A 13,393-nucleotide genomic window follows, 5' to 3' on the forward strand; every position below is an offset into this window, starting at 1 on the left:
GATCCGCTTCATCTTGCTTGGGCCGGTTCTGGTTCATACATCTATGCTCATTTCTAATCGTTCACCGTTTTTGCTCTTTTTTCGTTAGAAGTCCGCATTCGTCGATTTTTGGAGCATCGTCTTTGTTTTTCCAATATTTTCAAACCGAACTAATAAAAGGCTTTATTGGAACAAATAATATATTATTCTTGTCAAATGATTAAATGAGAGATATAACAGGGATAAAAACATAGACATTTTACGCGTTATCAATAAATAATTGACTTATAGAGAAAAACAGATCAATTAGACATGATTGATTAACAGAAGATTGATTTTGATGTGGACACTATGGATGTGTTCATACATACATACCATTCAAAGAACACTCTGTATCACAATTCACAAAGGAAGAAGACATTCTACAACTCAATGAGATTCAAATATGTTCCCTATAACACAACAAATTAATAAAGCTATAAACTTTTCAATAAAAGAAAATGTAGATCATCTCTGCTTGGATTTAAAAGGAACTCCTTTGTACATTTGCACTTTGTCTAACAAGGCATCTCGTCTGGGTCGTGCGACTGTGTTATTAGGATCAAATAATAGGGCTTCCTCAAAGGCTTTTAAAGCAGATTTATATTCTTTTTTCTTCTCATATGCATCACCTAAATTGTTCCAAGCTGTAACGTACCCGGGCTGAATCTTAACAGCCGTTTCAAGCTGAGATATCCCCTTGTCGGTTTTGCCATCACGAACATAACTCACACCCAACGCATTGTAAACCTGGATAAATTTCATAAATCATAAAAAAGGAAACAACTTTCAGAATGATTGGTTGTAACAAACACATTTTCTTAGTTTTCTTGGCTAACCCATATCCATTTTGCCAACTTTAAAGAAATTTTATATTACCTGTGCAAGATCTTGTTGATCTCCATCCCATTTGTCGATTGCTTGAAGCAAGTATTTAGTAGCAGCTGGATAGAATTTTCTTCTTAGCATAACTGCACCAAGTTCAAAAAGCTCCATTGAACTTGCATCGCCACTCCTTACTTGTTCCTGACATTAATAAAAATGAAAGAACCAATAAACACTGGTTGGCATATTAATAAGAAATGACTGATGATAGCCTAATAGTTAAGGTCTTGATATCCTCACAAGAAATTAAGTAAAAAAGAGACGGAAATAGAAGGTACATACCTGCAACTCTTTTGCAGAAAGATCGAGTTCTCTGCGAACAAGAACTTGACGTATAATGAAAAATGTTCCAACACCGAGTAATCCCAACAACAAAAGAAGGTACGATAACTGTATCCCTAATTCAAATAACTCCCCAACCTCATAAACAGGATTCATTTTCATGTATTCTGATGCTGCTACGGGGTTTGTCCATGTAAACAAAGTCATCGATCCACTTGATAACAACGACGTATGAAATAAATCCTTTTTTGAACTGCTAGAGTCTCTGTCACTTGGTGATTCTACAACATAACAAATAGATTTGGTTTAAATAAATTTTTATTTTTTTTAAAAAGGCACCAAAACTAACAGATTATGTCCCACATGTTTCACTAGGAGTGACGATTTCCACACATATACTTTTGACATATGAATGGGTCAAATGGGCTGTGTTTAAATTAAAACAGGTCAAATAAAAAAATAGCTAAAAAGAGAACAAGTCAAATAGATCAAGCATCCGAAGTCTATTTATAATGCATTAAAACCTCCTAGATACTTGTATTATTTAGACTTTATTATCCTAAAATCCATATATAACGATAATTAATGCAATTAGTTATAGTTATTTCTAGTCATCTCTAAAAGTGTACAAAAGGGTGCTAATGGATCAATCCAACCAGACCCAGCCTCTACTTAGTGACCCATTTCGACCCAAACCCATCTCAATTGGCCAATCCCAGCCTCCACTTGTTTGGGAGGATGAACAAGTCGTACCTTTGGCCTGTATTTTAAGATGTTAAATGACTATGTCGCATCGGTTTAAGACTAAGGTAAAACATGATAAAAGATATGAATAATAATTACACGATCTGACATACAACACACACAGTATATAAATACATTTTAACAGGAAAAACGTACTCTTCACATAAGTACAATTTAGTTTATAATAAACCAAAAGCTTCAGTTTATATGATTATCTTGACACATTGTTTAATAGACACATTTGACTATCAACCAAAGTAAAAAGTAACACAAAAGAGAAACGTTAAAATTGTTACCATGGAGTTTTGCAGAGATAAGTGTCTGAAAAGCTCTTAGTTCTTTTCTACATGTCTTATATTAAGAAGAAAAAAGATAAAGTTAGCACCTACAATGTAATAATGGGTGAAAACAAGATTTATTCAATTACATAAAATAAATAAGGATTTTGCTAACAACATCCCTTAGGGGTGTTGTTAGTGTACAGGAAATCGTTGTACACGGAAGTTAAAAATTGACTTTATATTGACTGTTATTAAACTGTACTACAGTCTGAAGCGCCTTAAGGGTCGTTAGCAAAATTCCATAAATAATAGCAATATTTATACTTTACGCGAAATTATGAAATGCTTCGGTTGGTATTACAAAAATTTACTAACCGGCACATTCCATTTGGTAAGTGTATCTGAAATCAATTGATGTGATCTCATCTTTAAAGGTAACATTTGTCTCGTGTACTTATGAGCTTCTTTTTCATCTATAACCTACATATAGAATAATTACGCACCCCAGATATTATCATCAAAAACAAGTTCTTGACTCCTTGTTATTTTATAAATTTATCTGTTAGTACATAAAACTATAAAAGCCTTTGATGTATCTTATATCGTATAAAATATCGTATTTTGAGAACAAATGAAGCCAATTAGAGTAACTATTCATCAATTGTTTGCAAAATACGATAATTTAGGGTGGGATAACACCCAAACTATCATCATTTTAGTTTTGCCAACGAGACAGTATAAAGCACGTAGAAGACAAATCATGGTGTAAAATCACTTTAAAATACTAACAAACTTGTTATGGATGTGATAACACCCAAAATAGGTCCAGTTATAATTTCATAATAATGACTATCTGTATGATAAGGCATAAATATTACAGTATAATTTCCTAATGTAGGGTAACCTAACATCATTTCGGTCATAATAAGGATTGTAATTTCATTTCTATCAACAGAAAGGTAAGATATAACTTGAATTTGGTTACCTACATAAAAAAGTGCGGTACTTTTTGTAGATTCTGATTCAATGGTTGCTAGGGTTTCAGTATCGGAAAGTTTAGGCACAATCCTACTAGTACTAGTAGATGATGATGATGATGATGATGATGAAAAGGTGTTAAATTTGAGGGAAGAAGATGAAAGTGCAGAAGAAGATGGGGTGAAATTGATGGATATTTTGTGGTTAAAGTTAGAAGGTGAGCAGAAAGAGAAGCTCATAATCGTCATCGCCATTTTCAACAAAATCTTGAATTGGGCGTATTCTTGCTATCTAATCATCTTATCCGACGAATGTCATTGTAATATATGAACCAAGCCATTTATATGTCTACCGCTGTAAAAAACAGATTACCTCTAATTAATCCCGATTACTTTTTTTTTTTTTTAATTTTAAAGAATAGTGAGTTCCAATTTTTTAAAATTCGTTTAATTAATAGTCAACATTGATTAATGAGTCAAAATTTAATTTGTTGTTTAAAATCTGTCAAATAAAAATTGGTAAAAATTTTAACATGAATTTTAACCAAAATTTCAAAATTTTCTAACAAAATGAACAATTTTAGATAATTATGTTTTTTTTCCCTCCAAAAAGCATCGATTTTATTAAACTCAAAACGCTATTAAACTCAAAACGCCAAGGCCAGGAAGCCTACAAACCACAAAGTCTCATAAGGAACGAGCCCTATAAAACAAATTACACTGAAATTTGACGATATACAATGATCAATCCTGATTATTATTGAAATTTATATATACTAACAGGCAAGGTTGGAGAACTCGAATCTCGAAAAGATCTCATTTGGACATTTTTAGGGAGATCTCGGCATCTCTGAAAAATCTCAGGAAGATCTCGGACGTTGACTTTTTAGATTTTTAATAAAAATATGTAAAAATTAATATATATGCATATTTATTTACATTTTTTACGAGATTTTATAAGAAAATCCAAGATTTTTTAAAATTTTTTCGAGAAATGATCAAGTAAATTCGAGAAATCGTGGTTTTGACCAAGTGTGATCCCGTTGACCGAGAAATCTCGGGAGATAGACATCTCGTCTCGGCTGCCTTGACATCTCGTCTCGGCTGCCTTCCAAAAACGAGATATCGAGGATAAATAACGAGATTTGCAATACTGCTAATAGGCACCTTGTATTTGGTCGTTTTCTTCACAAAATTTCCCTAAACCACATTTGCCAGCCAATAAAAAAATGCCAACTACTAACTTTGCCAACCTTCTGATCCTCCTATCCTCTCTCTGCTCCTCTAAAATCTAGGGTTGTCGATTCCGTTTCACCCTGGGTTTCTTGGATTTCATGGGAGAACCATCATTTGATCTAATGGTTTATTTTCCTGGTGGCAGTGGTCTCGACTTAACCCTAAGGTTTTGGATTTTCTGACTTCTTCTGTGTGATTATAATCTAACCTTAGGGGTTTTGATTTCATGCTAGTGATTGTGCTTTAACCCTATTGTTTTGGATTTCGTATGATCATTCGACAAGTTTCTGACAACTATCGTCACTACCGCCATAGGTTTTGTCCCTACCGTCAGTGCTACCTACGCTATTACAAGTAAGTTTTTTTCATGATGCGTTTTCCCTCTTTTTTGCTACACAGATTGTAATTTTTTTTGCTGATTCTTGAATGTATACTGGTGAGTATTTTTTGTTTCGGTTATGAATTGTTGGTTGCTATGTCTTTTCTGTGTTTTGAGTTTGTGGTTTCTTATAATTGTTAGTTGGTTTCGGTATTCATGTTGCAGTGTTGTTAGTCCAAGTGGATTCAAGTCATGTGGGTTTTATGAATCCTACAATTTGGGTGACATTTGATGCATTTTTTTTTTTTTTTTTTGTTATTTGACCGACTTAAATTTTTTGACCTCTTAGAGTTAACGTGGATAACAACAAAAAATTTAAATTGAAAAAATACTAACCTCAAAACACAAATTCGAAAAGCAGCCGCAACAATGAATAGGTTTAAATAACGAAAAACCCGAGCAATAACATCAAGGTTCCTGCAACAATGAATAGGTTTAAATAACGAAAAACCCGAGCAATAAAACCATCTAGCTTCCAAAACCTATCTTGACCCATTTGTGTGTAAATAGGTAGAAATTGTCATCCAAAGACGAAGCAGGGGTAAACTTTTTTCAACAATTTTTTGATGCCTTATTCTTACTTAATATGTATCAAGTACATGATGCACATATTTATTTATGTTAAATGTGTATTCGGGTATGTGATTACATTCATGTTACATTAGCTAATGGACAATTTGGAGGATACAGTTATAAATGCGGATCATGTTGGGTTCGAAATAACAACGGTGTGTAACAACCCAACTCGTGGTTATTCCGTCCCATAATTATTATTTCTTTCTTTCTTTATACACATTTATTTCGACACTCGATTATATTTTTTAAAAAGCCTTTAATACAATAACGTGTTTACACACTTAACACTTTCATTACATGTCTCAAATCGTAATTTGATAAACTTAATTACATATTAAAAGACTCTAATGTAATAACCGACAAAAGACCGAGCATGGTGATTGGGACAAACTACCCAATCCTTACGTAAGCAAAAGCCAAGTCTTCTAGCATCAAAAGCTAAACCGCTACATCCCGTACTTACCCTTACCGTCACCTTGCGAACCTATTAAACTAATGTCAACGAGAGGGTAAACTAATGCTTAGTGAATGCAATAAATATACATATACGCATACACTTTACCTAACCGCATCCACGAACACAATATAATGCATGTACACACATATCAACGAGCATCAAGCTAGCACCACCAATCATACAAACTAGCAACAACATCATTAGCATAATAATATAGAAATATTAAAGCTAATGTGACGACCCGGAAATTTCCAACCAAATTTAAACTTAATCTTAATTTGAAATCTACATGAAAAGCAAAGTCTGTAATGTTGAAGTCTCAAAAACTTTGAACTGTGTTCATGTATACATTTGACCGTTGACTATTCCCGACGATTCACGAACCATTGTGTGTAAGTAGGTACGTAAATAAATATATATAAAGATAAAAGCGTATATATGATATTTTGAGTTAATAAAATAAACTTTAATCAATTGGAATTAAACATATAAAATAATAAATAATTAAGTAATTATATATAAAAAAAATATACATGATATTATTATGAATCGATATGTATATATGTGATTTCTAGAAATACTTATTAATTGTATATTGTGATGAACATATATATATATATATATATATATATATATATATATATATATATAAAAGAAATTACTACTCAATATAAGTTATTACATTATATAAATTATAAAATTTCATAAACAATATGTAATATTAAAATATTAAAAATTACAAGTAAAATATAGTTGTTATAATAATATTATTACTTTCATAAATATTAATTAATATTAATATCAGTACTATTATTATTATATATAAAAATTTGATACAATTGATTTGTTATATCATTATTATTATTAATATTATTATTATTGTTAATATCATTATTATTAGAACTAATAGTAAAATTTTAATTATTATGATTAATATAGGTATTATTATTGCTATTATCATTAAGAACTATTATTATTATTATTATTAGTTATTTTTATTATTATTATTAGAAAATAATACATTTTATTATTATTAACATTAATAATATAATTGTTATCATTTTTATGATTATTAGTAGCATTATTTTATTTATTAATATAATTATTATTATTATTAACTATTTTTATTATTAATATAATAATTATTATTATTAATATAATTACTAATTATTAATATTAATCATATAAACATGAATAAATCGTACGAATATATTTGATTTCATTATCTAACTGTATTAGAATTTTGTTTTCTGTCTCTTAACTTGTTAACAAACAAAAATCAATCACTAAATTAAAAAACAAAATCAGTTTTAGGTCGTAATCTACTTTCTTATTTTTTTGTGATTGAAACAATGTCGACTTTTTTGTGATTGAAACAATGTCGACCACCATCACTACATTACAAAAGCGGTCAAGTCATATTGCTGTTCAGTGATTCGATTACAAACATCATTATATATATATATATATATATATATATATATATATATATATATTATGTATACGCGTCTGTGAATGAGGACAAAAACCCAAAAGCAATTAAAAAATAACATGAACACCTCTGTTCTTACACCATTTTACCATTAGCTCAAAATCGAACAAGATTTCAGAATGTAATAATGGAGTTTTATTAGGAATCATTCGTTCAAACTTCCTGTAAAATATAAACTTCCAATTCTTCATATTGAATCTGAATTTCGAAGTCAAAGATTTATTTTAAAAAGTCAAACGGTTTGATTCTTGAGAAATTCGAAGTTTGGTTAATGTTTCAGATTCAATTGATGTTTCAAACAGATTCTTGGAATGATTTTATAACTATTTTGTGTAGAAATCTATAGCTAAAACATCCTTAGTTTCAAAAACGAATATAGAGTTCATGTTCTTCAAAAACGAGCTGTGATTTTTATTTTATTTTATTCAAGATAACACAACTGGATGCTTATAATTCAAGTTATATACTTAATTAAATCTAGTATTTTATTATTAAGCTTATTGTGTCCACTGATTTAAATCGAATTCGAGAAGATGAAGTTGGGGAAACAAAACAGAATGACGAGTGTTCTTGCTGTAGCTGATATTTTTTTTTTCTTCTTTCCTTCTTTTGTTTTCTGTCAATCGAAATTTCCCCAAACCGATTGTTTCTATTTCTAATACGACTTTTAAATTAAACTAGAAGGCTGTTGTTTTGGTTATGAACGATCTCTAGTCGAGTTATTTGTTAAGAAGGAGATGAAACAGAAAGTTGGATTAAATGAATTCATAAGGGAATTAAAACAGAAATGCTATAACGGAGGAGTGGCTGGTGCTTTGTCGAGTAAACGAGAGGTCGAGGGTTCGAGTCTAGACTGAAGCTTATTTTTAAAAAAACTGGTTTAAAGGTAGTCTCCTTCTTCTTTTGTTATTATTATTATTATTACTTATTGATATTATTATTGTTATATTAATTATTACTAGTATCTTAATTGTTATTAATATAAAAACTAGTACTAGAACAAGTATTATTATTATTATTATTATTATTATTATTATTATTATTATTATTATTATTATTATTATTATTATTATTATTATTATTATTATTATTATTATTATTATTATTATTTTTGTTGTTGTTGTTGTTATTATTATTATTATTATTATTTGTTGATATTACAAGTATTATAACTATTATTATTAATATCATTACTAATATATGTATTATTATTATTAACATGTTTAGGATTATTATTATTATCATTAATATGAAAACAATAAAATTTGTTATTTTTTTCTTTTCTTTAATTAGTATAATTTTTATAATTATTAGTATTATTATTATCATTATTAACAATATCATTATTATTATTAGTATGATCATTATTAATAAAGTTATTATTATTAGTAACTCACTAATATCAAAAACTATCATTTTTATTTTTTTTTACAAATAAATAATTTTATGTATAAAATGTATTTAGTACATATACTATAACTATATTAATATTTCATATAACTATATATTAACATTATCTAGATAAATATTTACATGTAACCAACTATTGAATTTCAAATATAATAATAAATATGTATATGTATATGTATGTGTGTGTGTATATATATATATATATATATATATATTAATATAACTAAATGAATAGATATCAATCACTTTAAAATATATATATATATATATATATATATATATATATATATATATATATATACAAAGTAAATATATATATTCTCGTGTTAATTTTCTTATTTTCTTGCTTATATATATCGCTTATCAACTCATATTACTATCTTGTGTCAATAAACGAAACGAGGGTATCGGTTCTACGCTGTTACTTTTGAGGCGTAATTTATGTGCTAATATCCTGCATCTACAATTAATTTATTAAATTAATTTATAATTACATACGTAATACCTGTGCCAATATCTTGGATCTATAATTAATTTATTAAATTAAATTATCATTATATACATATATATATTTAGTACTGTACTGTTACTATTAGTTTTTTTAATCTAGATTACTTATTATTAATTATTAGTTTTATCGTGTTAGTGTTAGCTATAGTTTTTTGTTTGGCTTTATACTCTTTTTTATGTTTGTATTATAGTTCTCGTTACATAGGGTAAGATAGATACTAGGCGTTCTTATGGTCACTTGAGGTCATGTCCTTATAGCTCGGGGGAGGGTAGGTTTACGGAGCCTAGAAGCGGCAATAGGTTAGCGAAGCCGTTTAGGATTAGAGTGGGTAGTTGGAATGTGGGAACTTTGACTGGCAAACGGCATGAACTAGTGGAGACGTTACGTAAACGTAAAGTCGACATATTGTGTGTCCAAGAGACTAGATGGAAGGGTCGAGGGGCGGCTAAGATCAAGGATTACAAGTTGTGGTTCTCGGGATCGAGAGTAGCTAGAAATGAGGTTGGAATCATTATAGGCCCACCATATAACGAGAATGTTGTGAATGTGGTTAGACAGAGCGATAGGATTATGTCAGTTAGGTTAGTAATACAGGAGGTGACCTACACGGTCATTAGCGCTTATGCACCTCATGCGGGCCTTGGAGAAACTGAAAAGAGACACTTCTGGAAATCGTTAGACGAGGTTGTGAGGATGTGCCCCCGGGACCATCGACTACTTATTGGTGGAGATCTTAATGGTCATATAGGAACGGAGGTGGAAGGTTATGCGGGAGTCCATGGGGGCTTTGGGTACGGAGTTAGAAATGAGGAAGGGCTCTCTATTCTCGAATTTGCTGTCGCCCATGATCTGGTTGTCGCGAATTCATTTTTCAAGAAGGCGGACGCTCAGTTAGCAACTTTTCATAGTGGGGGTCGTAGAACCCAGATTGATTATTTATTACTTCGCAAAGGTGATTTTAGGACATGCGGAGACTGTAAGGTCCTGACTGACTTGACATGCTCCTCCCAGTATAGATTGTTAGTCATGGATTTGGTCCTCCAGAGACGGGTCACCAAGAGTGCGAGGCCCGGCCAACCTAAAATCCGGTGGAAGAAGTTGATCGGAGAGAAGGCTGAGACTTTTTGAATTTTGGTTATGGAAAGAGTTAACGTAGAAATGGAAATGGTATCTCATGAAGATGCGGATCAGATGTGGAATTGTCTGGCGTCCACTATTAGAGAGGTAGGCAAGGAAGCCTTAGGTGTGGCAGTAGGAACATCGAGAGGACATAGGTCTGATAGAGAATCATGGTGGCTGACTGACGAGGTCCAAAGCAAAGTCGAGCTTAAGCAACTAAGGTTTAAGGAGCTCATCTCTTGTCGGGAGGGGACTCCGACAGATAGCACTAGGGTTGCAGAGAGATACAAAGAAGTCAAAAGAGAAGCTAAGAAGGCTGTAGCCTGCGCAAAAGAAAAGGCATATGAAGAGTTGTATAAGAAACTAGACTCCAAAGAGGGAGCAAATGATATCTACAAGATAGCAAAAGCTAGGGAGTGAAGGCGAAGGGATCTCGATAACATCAAGTATATCAAAAATGAAGCTGGTCAAACTTTATTAAAGGAAGACGAAATTAGGAAAAGATGGGAAGGGTATTTCTCATCTCTTTTCGTTGAGGGAAGACCCAAGCATCACGAAGATCTGAAAGACGTTGGTATCGAACGATTCCAGAACATCATGGAAGGTGAGAGGATCAACCAAGAGGAAGTAAGATCGGCACTACGAAAGATGGGGAGAAATAAAGCTGTGGGACCGGACCAGATACCCATTAAGGCGTGGCGGTGCCTTGGCGACGATGGTGTTAGGTGGTTGACATGCCTTTTCAACAAGATGTTTCGAAGCTCTAAAATGCCTACGGAATGGAGACTGAGTGAGACTATTCCCATCTATAAGAACAAGGGAGATGCCCAAATTTGCAGTAACTATCGAGACATTAAATTACTTAGTCATACTATGAAGCTTTGGGAGAGAGTGATTGAGACTAGACTTCGACGTGAAACAAATGTTTCGGAGAACCAATTTGGGTTCATGCCAGGGCGCTCTTCGATAGAGGTAATCCACATTATTAGAAACCTTATGGAGAAGTATAGAGAAAAACAAAGGAACTTAGAGATGATTTTCTTACACTTAGAAAAGGCCTACGACTGTGTTCCACGAAACTTGATTTGGAAGACCCTTAATGGTAGAGGTATCCCGGGTAGATATATTAGTGTTATTAGGGATATGTACGAAGGAGCGAAGTCTATCGTCCGAACGCCGGTGGGAAATACTGAAGTTTTCCCAATAGAAGTAGGCCTGCATCAGGGATCGACCCTTATCCATTTTCTTTTCGCTTTGATCCTCGACCAACTTTCTCGAGGGATACAAGAGTGCATCCCTTGGTGCTTGATTTTTGCGGATGATATTGTACTTGTTTTAGAGTCTAAAGAGGAGCTTAATAGAAGACTAGAGTAGTGGAGGGTGGCATTAGAAAGTAATGGTCTACATATTAGTAGACAAAAGACGGAATATCTCAGTTGTGCTTTCGATAGGAATGATGATGATCATGATGATGGAGAGAACATCTGCATTGGAGACCAGATATTTCACCCACAGACTTTGTTCAGATACCTAGGCTCGGTGCTTCATAAATCAGGAAGAATAGATGAAGACGCGTCGCACCGTATTAAAGTAGGGTGGGTGAAGTGGAGAGCAGCGACTGGAGTATTATACGACAAGAAGATCCCCCTTAAGCTGAAAGGAAAATTCTACAAGGTGGCAATTAGACCTGCCATGTTATACGGATCAGAGTGTTGGCCAATGACGAAGGCGCAAGATAGAAGGATGGAGGTGGCAGAGATGAGGATGCTTAGGTGGACATGCGGTAAAACCATGTTGGATATGATTCCAAATAGTGTGTTTAGGGAGAACCTAAAAGTTAAAAGCATCATCGAAAAGCTTAGAGAAGAACGGCTTCGATGGTTCAGGCATGTGAGGTGGCGACCTCTTACTGCCCCTATTAGGAGAGTCGAAGGACTTACGGTCGACGGAGTAAGGAGAAGGGGGAGACCTACTCGGAGGTGGGAGGATAGAATTAAGCTCGACTTGAAGGAGCTTATATTGACCGAGGACATGACTTCTGATAGGAATTCGTGGAGGACTAGAATTAGAATAGACGAGTAGGCCTTTTTTTTTTGCCTTCTTTTATAGTGACGCTTGTATGAACGTTTATGTACGTATTTATCTTCATGTTTTGTATTTTTTTCGTGCTTTGCTTTTAACCAGGACCCCGTCTTGGTATTGGGTATGTATGTACGTGCATGTATGTTTGTGTTTGTATGGAAATATGTGTATGTATGTACGCATGTTTAGGGTTTCGGGTATGGATACATGCAGGTTTAGGTATGGATGTTTTTGGGTATGTTTGTTTTATGGTTGTTTTTTTTATGTGTGCATTTATGTTTGCTTTGTGTATGTCTATGGATGTTTGTAAGTAGGTTTTTATGTATGTTTGTATGTATGCATATCTAAGTATGCCTTTGTTTGTTTCTATGTTTTGTATGTTTATAGATGTAGGTATGTTAGTGTGTATGGATGTTTTCGGGTTTATGGGTTTGTATGCATGTTAGTTTCGTGTATGTATGTTTTATATATTTTTTAGGTACGGATCTATGTATGTATGTATGTATGTATGTATGTATGTATGTATGTATGTATGTATGTATGTATGTATGTATGTATGTATGTATGTATGTAGGTTTATGCTTATAGATATGTATGTTTAGGAGTGTTTCTGGTTGTCGGTATGTGGCCATGTATATTTGTTGTTCTTTTAGTGTAGCATTTTCCCGATATGTCTCGAGCTCCGCACAGAAGCCTAAGGCACGTTTCCCTTTATATATATACTTTTTTTAAGACTCTTATATATATATATATATATATATATATATATATATATATATATATATATATATATATATATATATATATATATATATATTATTACATATATATATATATATATATATATGCGTATATATACGACCCTATTGTATGAGGCAACATCAAGCATCGATTTATTGGCGACTTGACTGCCGCTTAGAGTCTAAATTGAACTACAGGCTTGA

At 32.3% G+C, this 13,393-nt stretch overlaps 3 protein-coding genes across 3 annotated transcripts; 2 read left to right on the top strand and 1 right to left on the bottom strand.

Annotated features, from left to right (window-relative positions):
• Window positions 1-402: 402 nt before the first annotated feature.
• LOC139870217 (tetratricopeptide repeat domain-containing protein PYG7, chloroplastic) lies at window positions 403-3,133 on the bottom strand. Its single transcript, XM_071858053.1, has 6 exons — window positions 3,089-3,133; window positions 2,586-2,690; window positions 2,226-2,280; window positions 1,186-1,466; window positions 898-1,044; window positions 403-768 (listed from the first exon to the last, which is right to left on the bottom strand). Exons 1-6 carry the CDS (start codon window positions 3,131-3,133, stop codon window positions 487-489), a joined length of 915 nt encoding a protein of 304 aa, XP_071714154.1. The 3' UTR covers window positions 403-486.
• A 7,273-nt stretch (window positions 3,134-10,406) lies between these two features.
• LOC139870218 (uncharacterized) lies at window positions 10,407-10,787 on the top strand. Its single transcript, XM_071858054.1, has one exon. It carries the CDS (start codon window positions 10,407-10,409, stop codon window positions 10,785-10,787), a length of 381 nt encoding a protein of 126 aa, XP_071714155.1.
• A 177-nt stretch (window positions 10,788-10,964) lies between these two features.
• LOC139870219 (uncharacterized) lies at window positions 10,965-12,842 on the top strand. Its single transcript, XM_071858055.1, has 4 exons — window positions 10,965-11,205; window positions 11,323-11,737; window positions 11,819-12,041; window positions 12,837-12,842. The coding sequence occupies exons 1-4, from the start codon at window positions 10,965-10,967 to the stop codon at window positions 12,840-12,842; spliced, it is 885 nt and encodes a 294-aa protein (XP_071714156.1).
• Window positions 12,843-13,393: the final 551 nt, after the last annotated feature.

This window comes from Rutidosis leptorrhynchoides, chromosome 10 (assembly GCF_046630445.1).
Source record: "Rutidosis leptorrhynchoides isolate AG116_Rl617_1_P2 chromosome 10, CSIRO_AGI_Rlap_v1, whole genome shotgun sequence".
In the NCBI taxonomy this organism is placed as follows: Eukaryota; Viridiplantae; Streptophyta; class Magnoliopsida; order Asterales; family Asteraceae; genus Rutidosis; species Rutidosis leptorrhynchoides.